We start from the raw sequence: 18,184 nt of genomic DNA, 5'->3' as shown, positions 1-18,184 counted from the left end.
CGCCCGGTCTGTTCATGATTTGAACACAAACAATAGAGTTTATTGCTCTTCCCAGCATTTGTGAAGTGTGCAGCTGCCCAGTTGTTCTTGTCAGAAACGGAATATCTTACGAGATGCTGAATTGGACACGCCTAAACCCGAGATTCTCATATTGCTTACGATAAGGCATATATCTTAGAAGTTGTTGAACAAAATCAGGTTCAGCCCAATTGAAACTCTTGTCTGTCTTTTCATTCTAGGAGGAAAAACAATCTTCTCCAAAATTGGAAAAAGGGATAGCATTTTTGGCTCATATTGAGTTCTTGGATTCTGTTACAAACCCACAATATTTGAGCAACCAGGGGGGGAAAAACTGAAACCTGTGTCTCGTGGACAAAATGAAATTTCTGTGGCGAGAGACGGACACCTGAAATTGAAAAAGAAATCCAATGTGTTTCCGTGGGTGACAAAAAGTCAAATCATGTGTAGAAACAAACATGGTATGTCATTATTACGCATGACGAATCATGAATACAAAATACACCAAAACCATATGCCAAGTGACATTTAGAAAAAAAAAAGACCTAAACCACTTTATGAAAGTCAGCTCTTTAGATGCCACAAAAGACAAAAGTGACATTCTATTGGTGTACTGTGCTGACATATCCCGGTTTTGAAAAAGCTGACACAACTGCAGCTTTTAAAATGACGGAACACGTCATGTTAAACAAATTCAACAAAGTGCCCCAAAACAAAAAAGTTACTGGCCCCATTCTTGCTCAAGCATATTCACTAGTGACTCGCAGGACATCTCTCTGCCACTTCTCAACTAATTGTTTCCATTGTGCTTTCATGACTGATTACGGTGATGGGCCACAAAAAATAATTAAAAAATTCAGTCTGGCAATGTAATCTAATAATTAGTCTCAACTAAAGTTGAGCTTTTGGTTGCTTTCTGCAAACATGATGTTGTATGGGCAACATCTTTGCAGTCAGAGATCTTTCATCCAGATCTGCACAAAATCCAAAAATTCGACTGGAAATTGATTTTCGTGTAATCCACAGGACAATGCAACCAGCAAATCTGCTTTCAGAGTGTAGCAAACGACCTGTTGTCTATTTTGGAGGACAGGTCAGATCCCAGCGTGACCTTACCGCGCTGCCCTCCGGGAGATAAAGGCAAACATAGGCACCGCGATTATATGTGTGAGTGACACTTGCTTTTTGTCTTGCGCAGACCTGAAGCGTGCATCATCTTTACATTTCTTCTTCTCTTTAGTCTCCAAGAACTCTATTTATCTCCGCATTTCTTCCCACCACAATCCTGGCAACAGTGGCAGCACAAGCACTAACCTTTCTTGGCCATCGCATTCTGATAACTTAATACAGTAATCTGCAGCACACACACACGCACAGTGCACGGCCCACACATCCTAGTCTTATCGCTCCAAAGCAACACAGGAGGAGGCAGAGAGGTCAGGTCAGAAACTCAATTACAGTAAAGCAAATGGGCCGCGCAGAATCTTACTTCTGCTTGCTGCTGAAAGATGGGATGTTTTGTCCGACTTTCACCTCTTGTCTCGGCCATTAAAAGGTTCACCAAGTCATCTTGGTCGTCTAACTTCCTCTGTAAACACCCTGCGGAAGCATTTCTTCCACATTCTGTTGTGCAAGCCTTCGCCAAGCACATGGCCAGCATCTCTGATGCCTGCCTCCCACCATTTCCTCACGAAGCTCGCTCACTGGTTAGATCACACGTTGCTTTTAGGAGATTAAACGACATGTAATCCAAACGTGAGGGCCGCTGATCTCGCAAAAGGAATTCAGATCAAGCCAAGGCAAATAGATGGCAGCTGTTTATCTAGAAATTAACATGAAATCATAATAGTGAGCCTTAACATGTACACTGTGTCACCAGAAAGGATTGTTACTGTGTTGTTAGTCAATGTCTGTGAATTTAAGACCCCGGTGAAACCCTCAGACCACAATATTCCTTCCACTCGGAGGTCTGGAAGCACGGGCGTGCACAGATATGACTTGTCAAGTAAGATGAGGCAAACCTATTGCTTGACTTCGTATCCAGTCACTTGCTCGTTTGCCTTTCGGCCTTCCACCCTTCCTTGCAAAAACTGCAGAAATTTAACAATGAGTCGCCATCATGGGGCAAAACACAGGCCGGAAAAGAAAAGTGAGCATCTTGGAAGCCTGTCGTTTTTTTTCCCGGTGTAAGCCACGCTGCTGCTGTCTTATCTGCTCAATCCTCTCATCGTCATTCAAATCTCCCCTTCACTCCACGGTCGTATTTAAATCTCCCCCTCCTCCCTGTCCACCACGTTTCTAATGCTAATTATTTAAACCGCTCTGTGCGCGCCATCCCTTCCATCCAGCAGCCAGTTATTCAAATCTCTCCCTCCGATCCCTCAGTTAAAAGGTGCTTGACTCAAGGCTTGATCCCTGGGTAATTTCCAGAAGGATAAAACTGATTCTTCCAGCCGACAGGCTTTTCTTGGCCTCTACCACGTCTTTCACAACAAACTGTGTTGAACAGATGCGATTTGAATTGAAGAAGTTTGTTTGTTCAGATAACACAATATGGTGAAGCGAGCGAGGACGAAAATTAAATGAAACTCGAGGCGAACACCCAAATAGTGGAGATTATTTTACTTTGGGAGTGAGATCAAATCAGTCATATAAATCATATTTATATACACAGGGCTTTTGAGGAGAGGACAGTAGCATGGGAACGTGACCTCTGTAGAACTGCGCTGACCCGTGAGGGTCACTGTCCCCAGTGTTAAGTAAGTTACGAGAACCAGTGCAGAGCAGCGGTGACACAGTTGCGGCGATCACAGGGGGGATCACTTTTCCACAACCAGGTGCCAGTGCATCATCGTGGGAAAAGCCTAATTAATCGGTCGCCTCTCATGTTTAACTGAACCTAAATCGTGAGCATTTTTGACTGATTCTTTCTCTCTTTGTCCATTGCCATTCACAGTTATTTCTCTCTCTCTCTCTCTCTCTCTCTCTCTCTCTCTCTCTCTCGCTCTCATTCTGTGGAGAAGCTGCCTACGCACGGAGCATCCAGATCACAGGTTAGTCAAACACCAAAGCTGCTCAACACAGTGAATAAATCCAACACAGTATCACTATTGTTTTTTGTTAACGCTTACATAAACAACACTTCCAAACAACAACCATCTGAACGAAACGGGCCTCTCACACATGCAACAACGGAAAGGAAAGTACAAGTTATGGGATTAAAATGTCTATTTTTGACGAGAAACATCTGTGTAAATTGAGATTGAATTTAGGTTTGTTCATGTTTCTCTTTCGTCCCTCCAATGAACTGTTGATTAATTTTACGACGAGAACTTAACTGATCGTTTTAGAATGGTGGACTTTTCAGTCATCGGGCAATTGAAACTATCTACAAAAAAAAAAAAAAGACAGAAAATATGAACTCACATTAACCCTTTCAGGGACAGCGGTTACTACAGTGGACAGGTTATCAGGTTGCATGAAAGGGTTAAATAATAAAAGTAAAATTCACAATCAGAAAAAGAAAATACATAGAAACTACAACAATAAAGAGTGTGGTTTTTTTTCCGCCTTTCAGAAAAAAACAAAAGTGAACACACCTTGGTATTCCTGTCCTGGGGTGTAGGCGGTGGGGTTACCCATAATCTGGAGGGTGAGCAGCACCTCACCCCCACCTTCAGCCACCCCAACTCCATCCAGCTCTGCGTGATGGGTGCACAGGAAGAAAAAGGGGTTGAACCGGGGGTAAAAGCTTGCGGGGGGCACCCCGAAGTCCACACCGCTGCTCCCCAGGACCAGGGCCAGCAGGGCACAGCCGAAGGCGCCCCCGAGAGAGGCCCACGCCGCGGCCATCTGCCCTCAAAGCGTGAGGGCGAGAGTGTGGATTTGAGGAGAGCGCTGGATGAACGGGAGCAAGGAGGATGCAGGTAGCTGGATTCCAAGGAGAAGCTTTTGGAGTCCAGTGATGAGTCAAAAGTCCAAAAGTGCGTGCGGGGGGGGTGCGTGTGTGCTACGATGTTGAGTCAAAGTCTGAAAAAGTGTGGAAGAAGCTCAAGTTCTTCCGTTGCTTCCTCTCCCTGTCCTACCTTCACTCAGGGAGTTGAGCGCTTCGGCTGCGCTGTCCTTCTCCAGCATTTAAATACCTCACCCCCTCCCTGTGGCGCGGCTCCCTCTCTCCTCCCTCTCTGCGCTCGCCCCGCTCAAACACCAGCTCCTCGCGTGCTGCTCCAAGAGACGGACGGCCTCCCCTCTCCTCCTCCCTTCTCTTCAGTTGTCTATCACTCTGCCTTTTCCTTAAACCCTTCCTGGTGCTGCCTTCTCCACAGTGTCTTCAAGGCTCACTTAAAGCACTGCTCTGGAACCCCGGGAACTCTCTTTTAAGACTTGAGATCTCCATGCAGCTTAGTGTGTTCAAGTCTAACCAGCCCCCTGATAGATCCCTCTCATGCCCGTCCGTCTCCTTTCCCTTTGTCTTTTTGCCCATCCACCAGACTGTCTGCTCCTCTCCCACCCTCTATCACACCTCTTTTCCTCCCACAATCGCTCCCCACGTTCAATCTCCCCCTTTTGCAACCTCTCCATCTCTCCTCCCCTCTTCTGCAACGGTACTGTTTGTTTTTCCTTTCCCCCCTCCGTTGCGTCTTTCATGGGTTTTCCATCAGAATCTCCTTTTCCACGGAATTCTCCAACTTTTTTTTTTTTTAAACCAACCCCTACAGATGAAGCCATCGCTCCACCACAGACACCAGCCATTATGCTGCTTTGTAACCCCCACTGGGTCGGGGGATCTGATAGATGAGCATTTCACATGCACAGTGTAGACACCCAACGTATCTCCCCTTCCTCTTTTTAATCCTCACACGCATGTTCCTAAATGAGGACACAATGATCTGTACAGTTCAAGGCTGTGCATAGACATCACAGTAACGGCAATAAGCACCCATAAAGCCAATTCTTAAACATCAAAATCAGTCAGCTGTCAAATATTTGACTGAATGGCTACAATGTTGGATTTTATGTATTCTGGATCAATTGAAAGATAAGATTTATTGTAAGTAAAATAAAGAAAATATTCTAATGGTTATTGAGAGACAAAAAAAAGTGTCTTTTCCTTCATAGCTTCTCTCAATTTGGGGTTGCGGTTTTTGGACGAGAGGGCCCCATTTTTGGAGAACGCGCATGGTGTGCTCAGCATGAAAACTGACGCATCTTGATTTTCGTGCCGGGACAAGTCTATTTTCGCATGTTTGGGAATCTGACATGCTGGAGAACCAAGGGCCTTTTCTTTTACCCCCCCCCCCCCCGTGCACCTGACAATTTAAGTCAACTTCTAGGTAAAAGCAGGTCTAATTTGTGGCAGTGGTGTAACGCGATTTTGATGGATTTGATCGAGGTGAAGTCAGACAGATTCTGAGCTCAACAGTTGTGTGTTGTTGATGTCGTCATCTGCGATGGTGGTGGTTAAAGGTCATTTCCATGTACATTTAGGCTGTGGTCAAACTGGATCGATTATGTAACATACCTCAAAGAAACGCTATCATGTAAAATGAAAGTGTCAAATTGGTAGGCATGCATACAGTTTAACATTTTCCAAGAACCCCAAAATGCAGCGTTTCTTAACAAGCAAAATGCAGTGCCCAATGTTAGATTGGATAACCTGTGAACTACGTATGAGGTTAGGTCGGCGTCTGCTGACTCTGTATGTTGTGGTTAAATGCACACAAACACACAAAGCATCAAGCTGGACACACACTCCGGTTGCCTGTGGCGTGTCGTGTCCAAACAGACGGACTGACCCTCAGCAGTAGCGCATTCAGGCCAGATGCTTTCACGTAGTTAAACCCCCCACCGCACAAACAGAGGCTCAATGCATTTGAAATCTCAAACAAACCACACACTACAACCTTGCCGATGTCTGCTTATTTTCGATTGACAACATAAAATGTTTTTTGGGGGTTTTTTTTTTGTTTTTTTTAAACGCTTCAAGTGAAGCAATTCACCTGCCAGACGAGCTGCTTCTCCAACTCCAACACAGGCCAGTACACACACTGGGAGATTGGCAGGCAAGAAAAATATTTATAAAAGCCTCACTCACTATGTCTTTCTCTTCTAACGTGGAGGTCACATCTCATTAGGAAACATTGAAATAATGTCTGTTATGCAAAAAATACAAACTGTGAATGAGGGGTCAAGAACATGGTCCTCCAAGCACAGCTAAGGTACCCGTGAATAAACTTAAGTTCTCCGATTGCTCACTGAATGATTGAAAGCTGCTCTAGTTAGTCATTAATGGCGTGTGTTAGCCATGTTCACGACAGTGATAGATTGGATGCAGAAGTCACATTTCGTGACCAAGTGAACTCCGTTCAGCCATTAGTGGCACATTTCACATGTAATTTGTATACGAAGTTCAGACGTAATCCAGGCCCTTACTGCATGACATCAGCAGACTAAATGAAGTGATGCAAAGAAGCGTGACAGAGCGTGACAAGGAGCAGGTGCGCTACCATTTCACGAGTTTGTTTTTTACTGTGTTATAAACCCATGTTGAGCATCGGTACTGGACTGCTATGATGATAAAGTAACAAACAGCATATGTTCCAGCAAGGCATTAACTTTTCCAAGGATGTGAAATCCCAGAGGTCCTACAAGGTCAACTCGACGGCCCAGTGTGCCGAGATTGAGGAGCGAGGTGAAGGGTTATCTCAGTCACAACCAGCCCTAAAGCTCTTGATCATTAAGCACTTTTAATTAACTTGACGGTGGACTTCTTCAAGAGTGCAGGCTGGAAGTTTTTAATGTGCTTGCAGCGACTATATTCCTTTCGGTCGTGTTGTCATCCTCCGCTAGAAGGATCGAGACCACCATGTAAAATTCAATTTATTGACAGTTTTGCACTTTGCTGCTCAGCAAGATTCAGACAGAGGTGCCAATGACTGGGAACATACGTTTGACTGAAATTTGGGAATGTGCAAATATGCATACGCTTGTTTTGAGCGATCGTTTGAGGTCCATTGTTAAGTTGAGACCACTGCAGTATTGCTTGCCTCATTCCAGAGAATTTTAAGTTCAGAATTTGCCATGATAAACAGCACATTTAAAAAGAAAAGATAAAAATTCTTCCTGCTGCTGCTCTGGTTTGCTGTATAAATATAAGACTGGGTGTGAGAGAAATAAATGGACTCTGTCAAGATTCTGATACCAATGCCCCCGAAATAATAGAGTCGTAAATATGAACTGCATAGTGCAGTAAAAAGTCGCCAAGAACAACATATTTGCGACCATGGACTCTCGGAATTTGAACAGAACGGGCTGGGACAGAATGATGGCAAACCAACAGCCTTGAGACCCTCCCTCCCAGTCTTGAGTTTTTGTTTTACAAGGGTGTCAATTGATAAGCTCAATGGCCAAAATGATGCTCTGAGAGAAAAGAAATTTCATCTGTGCTGTATGTTACACATAGAGCACATTTGACAATAAAGTTGACTTGAACTTAGTGTTGTCCATCTTGAAAATACGTTAATTGCTGAATGGTCCGGATGCCTGTCATGATCACGTTCTGTGACAGCTTTATGTGGGTCCATGAGGTCCTTAAATAATCCCAGTAATTGTGATGCCAGACAGGTGCACAACCGGGAAAAAAACGGGAATGCCTCTGCCACCTGCTGGACACTAACAGAACGTGATCATGACAATGCCTTTTCCTCCGGACCCAGAACTAATGGATGCCTTTGACAAATGCTTACAATTCGAACCGCACAACTTATGCCGCAGCCCTTTCTGGTCGTGATGGAACTACACAGACTGGTTATGTGTATTGTAGCTTCTCATATGTGATGCGGCTTTGCCAATCATTGATTCAGAGCAGCTTTGTAATGTTTGCGAGACAGGCCGACAAGAAAGTTGAGGATAAACGGACCAGAAGACAACCAAGAAAAAAAAATGGGCTTCACACATGGTAGTTATTTCTTGATATTATTTTTGCAAATCGTCCCTGTCAGATGACAACCACACTGTTTTTTACCAGAAACAATAAAACTGCCTCATCAGGAGTTTAGAATTTAAAGGCAAATTTAGCGACCCTGTTTTGGCCTGCCCAAAGGAATTATATCACTTGGATTCTCAAGAACCTATTTTCAAGTGTAGCGCAAAGTGACGTCTAACTGTGCGCATGGGTGAACTTTTTCTTTTCTTTTTGTATTTTCCTACACGGGATGAGGTAGAAGGGGGCGTTTGCACCGTGGTGGGAGAGACCGCAGCCAACTTTTTTGCCATCCAAGGGAAGTGGCTCCCCTCATTCCCTTTAAATTCAGCGCAGAGAATGGTGCATTCAAAGTACATAAAAAAATTCAATAAAATTGTAAGAATTCAATTTGTGAATGAATTAAAGTTGGCCGCTGTGGAGTGGGTACTTAGAGACCACCTTCTTTCTCCCTTTGTGCGTTCATGTGCCAGGTTTTGGTGATAAGTTTCTCCATGTAGGTCCTGGCCTACATCCATCCCGATGACACCACACCCATTCTCTTGGCCATGCGCACACACTGACACACTAAAACTTAAACACACATCCATAGTGTGCGACTGGGGGCAATCGTTCTCCATTATGAAAACTAGGTCAGGGAGGCATGGGGCAGTAATTATTTTTATCATTATTAATTTCCACCTCCAGGTTGCACCAGGGCTTTTTTGTCCACTTCAATCTTCATTTCAGACCCCCTGCCTGCATCCCTACACACACACACACACACACACACACACACACACACACACACACACACACACACACACACACCACCATCATCACCACCACTGTTAATACAGGCTGCGTGCCAAACAAGGCAAAACAGAGGGTGGGGGCACAAAAGTGGAAAGAGCTGAAAGGGATGCATGGAGTATGACAGTGAAAGAAAGGGAGAGAGGCAGAGGAGGCAGGAGGGTCATGATGTGTCGCTTCATCACTCACTGGACCCTAATTTCCACCAACAGATTGTTTACCGGATATGGAAAACGATAAAAAAAAAAAAAAAAAAATTGTGTTGGAGGAGGGGAGGAAACAAGCAAAAAGAAAAGAGAGCCCCTGAGGGAGCACTTCAGCTGTGACAGCCGGAGCACTTCAATTAGTCCCATGAAAAGCAATGTACCCAGCCCCAAAAAATGGATAAGGAGAAGGGTGCTCATCATAAGTGAATAAACCTCCCTGGGACCCCCCTAAAAGCTCAGGGCTGGATCCACAAAGAATGAACTGCGGGCGCTCATAGCGCCTTTAACCCTTTCAGGGACAGCGGTTACTACAGTGGACAGCTTATTCTGTTATCAGGTTACAGGGTGCATGAAAGGGTTAATTGCTCTTCACTTGCACCCGCAGTTTACTCCGTCTTCACATCCGATTCACAAAGGTTATTGCGCTAAGGACATTCCAGCTCAATAAGCTCACAAAGTTTGACATCTGAGTGCAGTTTGCACCTGTTCCCCTCCCTGATTGCACACATGGCAAAGCAGAAATGCAGGCTTTGCACCAAGTACACCGTGACAGAATGATGGTAGTTCGGAAGAGACTCTTTCAGTCAGTCCATATCACAACACAAAACGCACTTGGTTAAAACTGCCTTCTCAACCTGTCATTTTGATCCGCCCCTCTATGTTTTTTTTCTCAAATTCCAATTTTTATTGTTCTTTTTTAAACATAATCTAACATTGTACGATGTCATTGAGTGCCAAGAAAGGCACCTTCAAATAAAATGCACAAGGCTATTATAATAATTATTATGATTGAAAGATTAGATCATCAGAATGCAAGCTTGTCCATTCACATTGATTCACATAGTTACTGGTGACATACAAGGAACCACTCCATCTGGTTGTCAGACCTGCTGTAGCCACAGGCAATCAAAAAAAAAAAAAAAACACAGCATGTTTTTCTTCACACTGTGGTTTATAACTAAATTACATGCTCAACATATTTGAAAAGAAGAATTTTGATTGCGGTCAGGCCTGCTTAGAAACCTATAATTCACTTAATGAATACTGAGCATCAAATTTTGACGCCAAATGCTTGACCCCATTAATTTCGCACTGATTTATTCATTGATTCGGTCATTTTTAATTTTAGATTTCTGAAAAATTGTAACTTCCAAAGCGACTAACTTCCAACTTTGCGGGAACAGTTTTAGAAAGGTCCTTTTCTGTTCCAGCATGGCCGCGTCCCAGGACACAAAGCAATTTCCACAAATTCATGCAGGAATGACTTTAGTGGTGTGGATGAACCAGAGCGCCTCAACACCATCAAACATCTGCGAGATGACCTTGAATAGAGATTGTGACTTCCATCGCACAATATTTGCCCAATACATAGGTTGACTCGATTTATACTGCGATTCCAATGAAATGTCTATTCCGATGTAAATTTTAAGTGTCGCATATCCTTTTTCATATCCATCCATCCATAATCCAAATCGCATATCCTCACAAGGGTCACGAGAGTAGTTTAGCCTATTCCATCTGATTTCGGGCAGTCGGCGGGGTGCACCCTGAACCGACTGCTAGCCAATCACAGTACTCGTGTATGAATACTGAACGCGCTTGTGTTTATTTTGTTACCTCTGAGCAGTAAAGCAATACACCAGCTTCAGTGACTATCCCTCTTCAGTTGGAGGAATTACAGTATATTTAGTACTAGCTAGCGATCCAGTGGGAGGCTATATTAAATTAGCTAATGTTGTTTACTTTGCCAGAGTCATGAAGTCGTCCATCTTAAGATGGTTGTACTTCACAGTAGCACATGACACTTTAGACTTTTTGTTTGGTGTAAAAGGATCCCACACTTCGAACAGCGTCTTTTACAAGCTCTTTGCTCCTGGCTTGCGCTGACTTTTCCGCAGTAACGGTCCATATGGAAAAAGAATCACCACAGAATCCTGCAATATAGCGAATAATCTGAGATATAAGTGTGATTAATAAAAATAAATAAAAACGATGCCATGTCATGAAGCCACAAAAAGTGAAATGTGAAAAAGCGAGTGACGTCTGTGACTGCAGAGACTTGACCGGTATAACTAAAAGTGTGCTTTCTAATACCAGTCAAATAGTCGGGCCTTTTTGTCTACAGGGCCAACAGCAGATGCGTTTAAATGGGGAAGACACATGGCCTGGCACCATTTATGTGTGATACATTTTTCAACAGCTGTGAGTCACCGTCGCGAGCTCCGAGCATAGCAAAGTGCGCCGCTCGGGGCTGCTACAGCATGCACAGACGGTTGGCCTCATACCTCTTTTGCATTTGTGAGAAACAGAATGCCAAATCCTGCATTTTGAGCTCCCTGTCACCACAGCACCCCTCTCACATTGCCGTCATGGTAACAAGAGCTGTGAAAGAACAAGATGAGAAATATCAACGAGGAAAATGACCGACACAAGGCCACATTGTCGCACAGACAGACCGAGTGCTCTGTGGTATTACAGCAGCCTTTACCCCAATTGAGGTTCCAGCATGCAAACAACTAGGATGAGGAAAAATGACATGCAGAATGAGTGAAAATGTTTTTTTTTTAATTTGTTCCTGAGGTATGATTTAATTATTTTACAAAGAGGTACTTCCCGGTATCTAACATAATCAATGAATATGTGTTTCACGAAGAAATGGTATGGATAGGTGTCATATGGTGTTTTCTAACCTCATAAATACAAAATTGATTTTAGTGTGCGTGGTGCAGGCATGAACATGTGACAAAACAGCGGTTTCTGTCTCCTTTCAGACATTGTCCTCGGTAATGATGCACAGCATGTTTGGCACAATCATAATATAAATAAGTTCAACTCAAAGGATGCCATTCATCCGCACTGGAGGACGCAAACAGTCATACAGACGCTGACAGCCATGGCCGAAATGTATAGAAACTAAGAATCACAAGTCGCAGTTGGAGAAAGTGTCAAAGAGCCTGTGCACACATTTCCACGAGCACATACTCACACTCTGATCGAAACACAGGAAGAGGGGGGGAGGAGAAATTGGGCCAGTGAGTCCAGAGAACATACAAAACAAAAAGCAAGCAGACAGCCTCGAGCTGGGAGGCCAACTAAATATATACTGTAAATAAGTGAAAATCTCATTTTGAGCCCATGGCTCAGAGCCCCTCAAGCCCCTCCTCGCCTCCCCTCCCATGCATCCATGTTTCATTCTAGAGAAGCACAAAGACAGACAAGCACAGCAACCATCTCTTCATCTCCTTCCATCCCACCTACCGTATTCCTCCAGAGACAGGGATGGATCCCTGAAGGGAATTCTGGCAGAAGCAGAGACCACGGCACAATCTGACACATGACAGTCAACCAACAGAGGGACTGCAGATTCATACAGGTTCATTCCTCATTCCACAGTCTGTTGTGCTTAAGTAAGGTAATATTCGTGGAAAATAATCCCAGAGAGAAGAGCGCAGTGAGGCAGTGCAGCTGAAACACATTTGACACCTTAACATTTTATCAATTACCGACGTTCGGCTTGCAGGGGCCCAACCACGAACCGCTTCATTTTCAGTTTTGATTGGTGCTGGATCCTTGACTTCCTTAATACAGTTACAGTTACTGCAGTACTTGTCCCATTTAGATCGATTAGGCATCGTGTACAATTATTATCGTGTCAAAAATGATACCCATATTCTCATGGACGGTACAATATAGCAAAACCTTATTTCACACTCCCATCGACCTCGTTACAGGTCAAAGATCACAAGAGAGAACTATCCAAGCACCGTCTACAATAGGACCTCCCACTCTCTTCCCCCATCCTCCCAGCATTTTGCTTTCACTCACCGCCTTCACACCCTTTTTTTGCCCAGCGGTCATTTCTCACTTCATCTCCTCTAAATAGCCATTGACTGTGCTCATCGAGCTTGAGCTCATTGTCCGGCTCCATCGCAAATGTGTCTGCCAATCATGTGCTTTTGTATGTTCACAAGCCCACTCAGAGGGACTCCACACATATGAGTAGTTCATCTTTGGCTTCTCTCAGCCTGAATGAGTTGTTTTTTTTTTCTCTTAAATGTATATAAAAACAACTCTTCTGCAAGTGTTGTTGCTACAGTTCATCTGATGACCTCTCATCTCAGCGGTTGGCTTTTCCTCAATGGTTGCCCACCTCTCCAGGCGCTCTCCTACGCACTTCCATCGTTCTTCCAACGCTCCCTCACCTTTACTCCTCAGTAGTGCCCGACCAATATGGATTTTTTGTGGTCGATGCTGATTTTTGCCAGGAAAAAAAAAAACATATTAACGATTAATCGGCCGATTAACTGAAAAATGTATTATGCATAAAACAGCAATAATCGTCTCTCCCCATTGACAGGTTAAACATGTTGAGGGAAAAACACTATACTGCATACCAGTCCTGTCTTAAATATATGCTTTCAGAGCATCCACCCGAATGTATGCAAAAGTGTCTTCATAAATTAAATAAACCCCAAAAGCCTTGTATCAGTCACAAGCACCTATCCTGTATTCAGAAGCCACAAAGACTGCACTGACAAGCCTTGCCTCATTAATCCATCACAGCAACAAGCATCACCCCCTCCACTCTCCTCCTCCAGCGTGCATTTGCTTCTTGTCTCGCCCGAGCGCCTCAGATTTACAGATGCCCTTCTCACCATCTGATTAGAGGAGATGTTTATGTACAGTGCGCAATTATAAGAGGAATGAAAAAAAAAAGATGAGAGCTAGGGTTTTTAGGTATCTGTTCCTCTGGCTCAGTTTCTGATGAATTTCGCTCTTCCGGCATCATTCGACAAAGAGCAAAGAAACTCATCAACACTCCTGGCAACAGCAGTGTAATTGTGACTAATGATGTGCAGACTTTTATGGCCAAACATGGGCCTGACTGCAATTTGTGTTCATAACGGCATAAACGGGAGAAGCACACTCTGTTGCACTGGCAGAACCATTACACAGATGCTGGATCAAGGTCACCTCAGCAGATCATCACAGTCTGTAAATAATGTTCAATTAGACAAGATGCTAATAGAGGCCAGCTAATGAGCGGGTCCAACAATTGCAGTTTAGTGATGCTGTATGCACAACAAAACCTTTGTATAAGCATGTGTGTGTATGGGCAGTGTTGCCACAGTTACCTTGAAAAAGTAACTTTGCTACTTGACTGGTAACTTGATTTGAACCCTTTCAGGGACACCGGTTACTACAGTGGACAGCTTATCATGTGATCAGGTTGCAGGGTGCATGAAAGGGTTAAAAGTAAGTCAAAGTTAGATGACAAGTTACTTTCAGTAGAACTAAAAATGACAACTAGTCTTGGCAATACTTCATTGGAAGTGCATTTTTAACAGTAATGTTTAAGGATGAAGTTTTTATTTAAAAAAAAAATAGATAAAATGAGCCTTTTTGACTTCACATTAATAATTGTTTTTAGATTTAAAACAAAGAGTCGTTCTGAATTTCACTGAAATGGTCTACTTGTTTTTATTTAAAATATAGTCTGTCTACGCTTCACAGTTTTCTCATCTGGGAACTTTCCATGCATTTGAATTTAAATTTTAATCATGAATGTCAATTCTGGTCATCAGTAGAAGCTGACACATTATGGTCATGAGCCCGTGCTCGCTTTCAGCGGCAGGCCTGTATTTTCACCTCTACCACCCTTCTGCTCACCACCATTTCCCGCCAAGCTACTTAACAAGTCATCATGTTCTCTCATTACGTTTGACATCACAGCACAATGTTTGACCTGGAGCTGCACACAGCCTGTGATGTTGGAGAAGCCTACGGGGCAACTTTGGTGGTCATGAGGAGATAGCCTTCTGTGTTTTCTGTCGCCATAACTAAACACAAAAATCTACACGGGGGGGACACAGAACAAAAAGGCAAGGCCCAATCCAGATATAAAACAAGGTTTGGCATTTGATTTTCTGCATTTCATAGCAGCATAGTGCAGATCCCTTATGCACTTTGCACTATAAATACTGTACTTTAAATCATTCCATTAATATAGATACCCTGAGCGTTTGTATCGGGTAACAAGGAAAGCCGTGCATGGCCAGAACCTTGCAAGATCTCTGTTATTTATGAAACATATGAGAATTTGAAATTTTGGGACAGCTATTCGGAAAGATCATGGAAGTTAACATGTTTATTGGCTTTCGCTGGGCTCATAAAATGATAGGGTGGGCCAGATTAGGCCTCCGGCCCTTGAGTTTGGAAGTTGTGATCTAATTCCACCTATGTTTCCATGATGATGAAGGCAAATTTTATTAATCTTGCCTCTAGTTCTCTTAACGGTGATGGTGGTCTTTGAGAGGCTTCTGGGAATGGTAGCCCGATGAATTGACCTCATGAACACTAACTTTTGTGCATCTGGCGTTGGCAGACTCGCCATAATTTTTCAATTTTTAGCCGATTTTTTGCCCCGTATTTCCAATATCATCACTTTTCTAGAATGACCAAAAAAACAGTGTGATTGTTGAGCTATTAAAATTGCATCACCAAAGCGAGCAATCCATTTCCAATACTTAAGAATGGTCATCATTTTGTACAAATAACACACACGAGTACTGACCAATATTGTAGATTTGTGTGGAAAAAATATATCAACTTCACCAAAGTTGGATTAAAGAGGTTTCACCCCAACACGAGCGATATGAAATGATAAATATAGTTTGGTATTTTGGTATGGCTTAGCATCATCAGGTTTGGTCTCGCCTTGTACGCACACAGGTGGTGCATCCGCTATTTTGATTGGCTGATGTTGCTGTGACGTCACTCACTTGCGATTCGATGTTTGGAATCACTGCCACACAGGTAGCAGACAACTCATGAAGATGAGTTCCAGAACCATGCACATGTTGGTGACAGCGGCGAAGTCCCGTTCAGCCCGCTTTAATTGCAAGTCGCTGACTGATCCTCTGCCTTGCAAATTTAGGTGTCCCGTCTGTGCCCTCCGCATTTCTTTCTTCTGTTGCTTATTGAGGCCAAGGCAGGGCTGCTTTTCACTGCTCGAGTGGCGGTCCCCTGCGGTGTCACTCCAACAGTGATGCTGGCACATTATTTATGCCAAATTTTTGCAACTGGATCCTGACAAGGACAAAAATGTTTTCCAAGTCACCCCCCCTTGGGGTCCGAGCCACACTCCATGGATGAGGAGTCAGAATAGCTCATGCTAGTATGACTGGGAGTGTGCGGAGCCAGAAAGCCTGAAGGAACAACAGAGTGGCTTGTTAGTCTTTTTCATATGAACAGACTTGCCAGCCTCATGGCTGGAGGAGCTGAGCCCTGCCGAGCTCAGGCTGTTGTGAGAGAAACACTGAATTATGTATCCCGGAAGCACCCCCTCCTCTTTTAACTCCTTTGCCATTCACTGACAGATGAGGGCAGCGAGATGACGTTTCACAGGAGGTCAGGACTGATAGACACCGTCAGGCGTGTCCCTTCTTCTTTTTTTCTGCACCATTTCACAGAATTGGGAGGGAAATGCCGGTCTCCGCCCTTTCATCCGGCGAGCGTCCGGGTGAGGAACAATCCTGTCGCCCCGGGCGAAGACATGTACTCAATGACACATTAATGACACCTTTGGGCCTGTGAAATCAGTCGAGGGGGCGGGGTGGCTTCTGAAGGTCTGCTGCATCGATTCTCCGAGATGAGGACCATCTTCTGCAAAGCCTCCAATGAGCGCTGAGGTCACGAGGTCATGCTTTAAAAAAGAAAAAGAAAAAATCAATTGCTTATTAAATCTCATCTCTACGGGAGGAGGGGCAGAATAGCATTTAAATGAAGATGGAAGACATTCAACTTTGTCAGATATGATTATGAATTATGGCTTTTTTGCCTCCTGTTGTTATGGAGGAATTTTACAGGTTCACTCCTTCTCTCATTAGATGCTCTTGCACTGTTTCTCTTCATCCTCCTCCTCCTCCTCCTCATTTGAACCTTGTTGCTCCTTGTTCTCTTGACACTTCATTGACAGGCTGTTGCTTCTACTTCTGTCGATCGCCGTGGGCTATACATTCTGCATATTGTACATGAAACCCACATTTGCAACACCTGCTCGCTTTACACACTTTCAAATATGACTTTTTTTTATCCACCGCTGTTACACTAGTGATTTACAGGTTACATGAAGATTTTATTTTAAAATTGGTAAATTTGCAAAATTCTGTATGAGTGTTGACTGATGCGGTTAGCAGGACCAAACGCCAGATTAATAAAAACGCTGAAGACTACAGAGCAGGTATGTATATCCAATCATCTTTTAGGCGCGGCGAGCAGCATGGGGATGAGCAGGTCGAGCATACCAGGATCCCTTGAAAGGCACGATGTAAATCTAACTTAGTTTTAGTAGCAATTTAACTGAATACTCGGTAAGTGCTATGATCAATAGAATTGACAAATGATTGCTTTTCTGCCTGCGTTATTATCTTTTGGAAAACTGCCAACATTTTCAACTCAAAAGGATTCAAGTTGAGGAAGAAATATAAAGCGCCCATCATTCATTTCCATACAATCAATAGCTAATTTGTTTTCTTGAAGACCACAACGTCAATGCTTTCAAAAGTCATTCACTTGGCAAAGACAGTTGTTGAACATACAAGTCTTCAGTGTAAACCTCGTTCATGATGTCCGTTCAAATGTTGCTGTTGATTCCAAAGAATAGCACCTCGGGCTAACCTGAGTTCACAGAGAGGTGGCCCTATATTAGATGAGGCCAGGTCCTTGAAGCATCTTCCCGCCTTTCAAAACAAGCCAAGATTTGTGAGCACCGGGTCCCACCCTGTCCCTGTCCCTGTCCTCCACGACACCTTTCAACCGATCTCGGGCCATCTCTCTCTCTCCCCGTTTCACTCTACCGATCACACAGAAGCAGGCCAAGGGTAGATTACATAGTGTTTTGCATTATGAGTAAATCACTGTTGATGCAAATGAAAACCAAACAAAAAGCTAGAATCTCTTACAAATGAACCCAAATCCCCCCTCGAGTCTCACCTTTAGTCGTCAAAAATGGCGTCAAAGCCACCACTAGCCGCAGACATTTCAAAATCACAGTATATCTTTCATTACTATTATTCCACCTAATACGGTCGCTATAAAAGATACAATTCTTCCCTTAGGTGTGTTAATACGTCATTTGTTTTACTATGTCAGATTTATTCATTATTATAGAAATTTGGCTTGTTAG

At 43.6% G+C, this 18,184-nt stretch overlaps 1 protein-coding gene across 4 annotated transcripts in view; it reads right to left on the bottom strand.

Moving 5' to 3' along the window:
* The window catches only part of reln (reelin), an 88,557-nt gene extending 84,355 nt beyond the window's left edge, over window positions 1-4,202 (bottom strand). For all 4 annotated transcript variants that reach the window (XM_019857219.1, XM_019857221.1, XM_019857220.1 and 1 more), the window contains exon 1: window positions 3,618-4,202. In XM_019857219.1, the coding sequence (XP_019712778.1) occupies window positions 3,618-3,870 (253 nt within the window). In that variant the 5' untranslated portion in view covers window positions 3,871-4,202. The remainder of the gene's footprint in view (window positions 1-3,617) is intronic.
* Window positions 4,203-18,184: the final 13,982 nt, after the last annotated feature.

Source organism: Hippocampus comes, unplaced genomic scaffold (assembly GCF_001891065.2).
Source record: "Hippocampus comes isolate QL1 unplaced genomic scaffold, H_comes_QL1_v1.1 scaffold186, whole genome shotgun sequence".
In the NCBI taxonomy this organism is placed as follows: Eukaryota; Metazoa; Chordata; class Actinopteri; order Syngnathiformes; family Syngnathidae; genus Hippocampus; species Hippocampus comes.
This window is presented reverse-complemented; position numbering and strand designations above follow the sequence as displayed.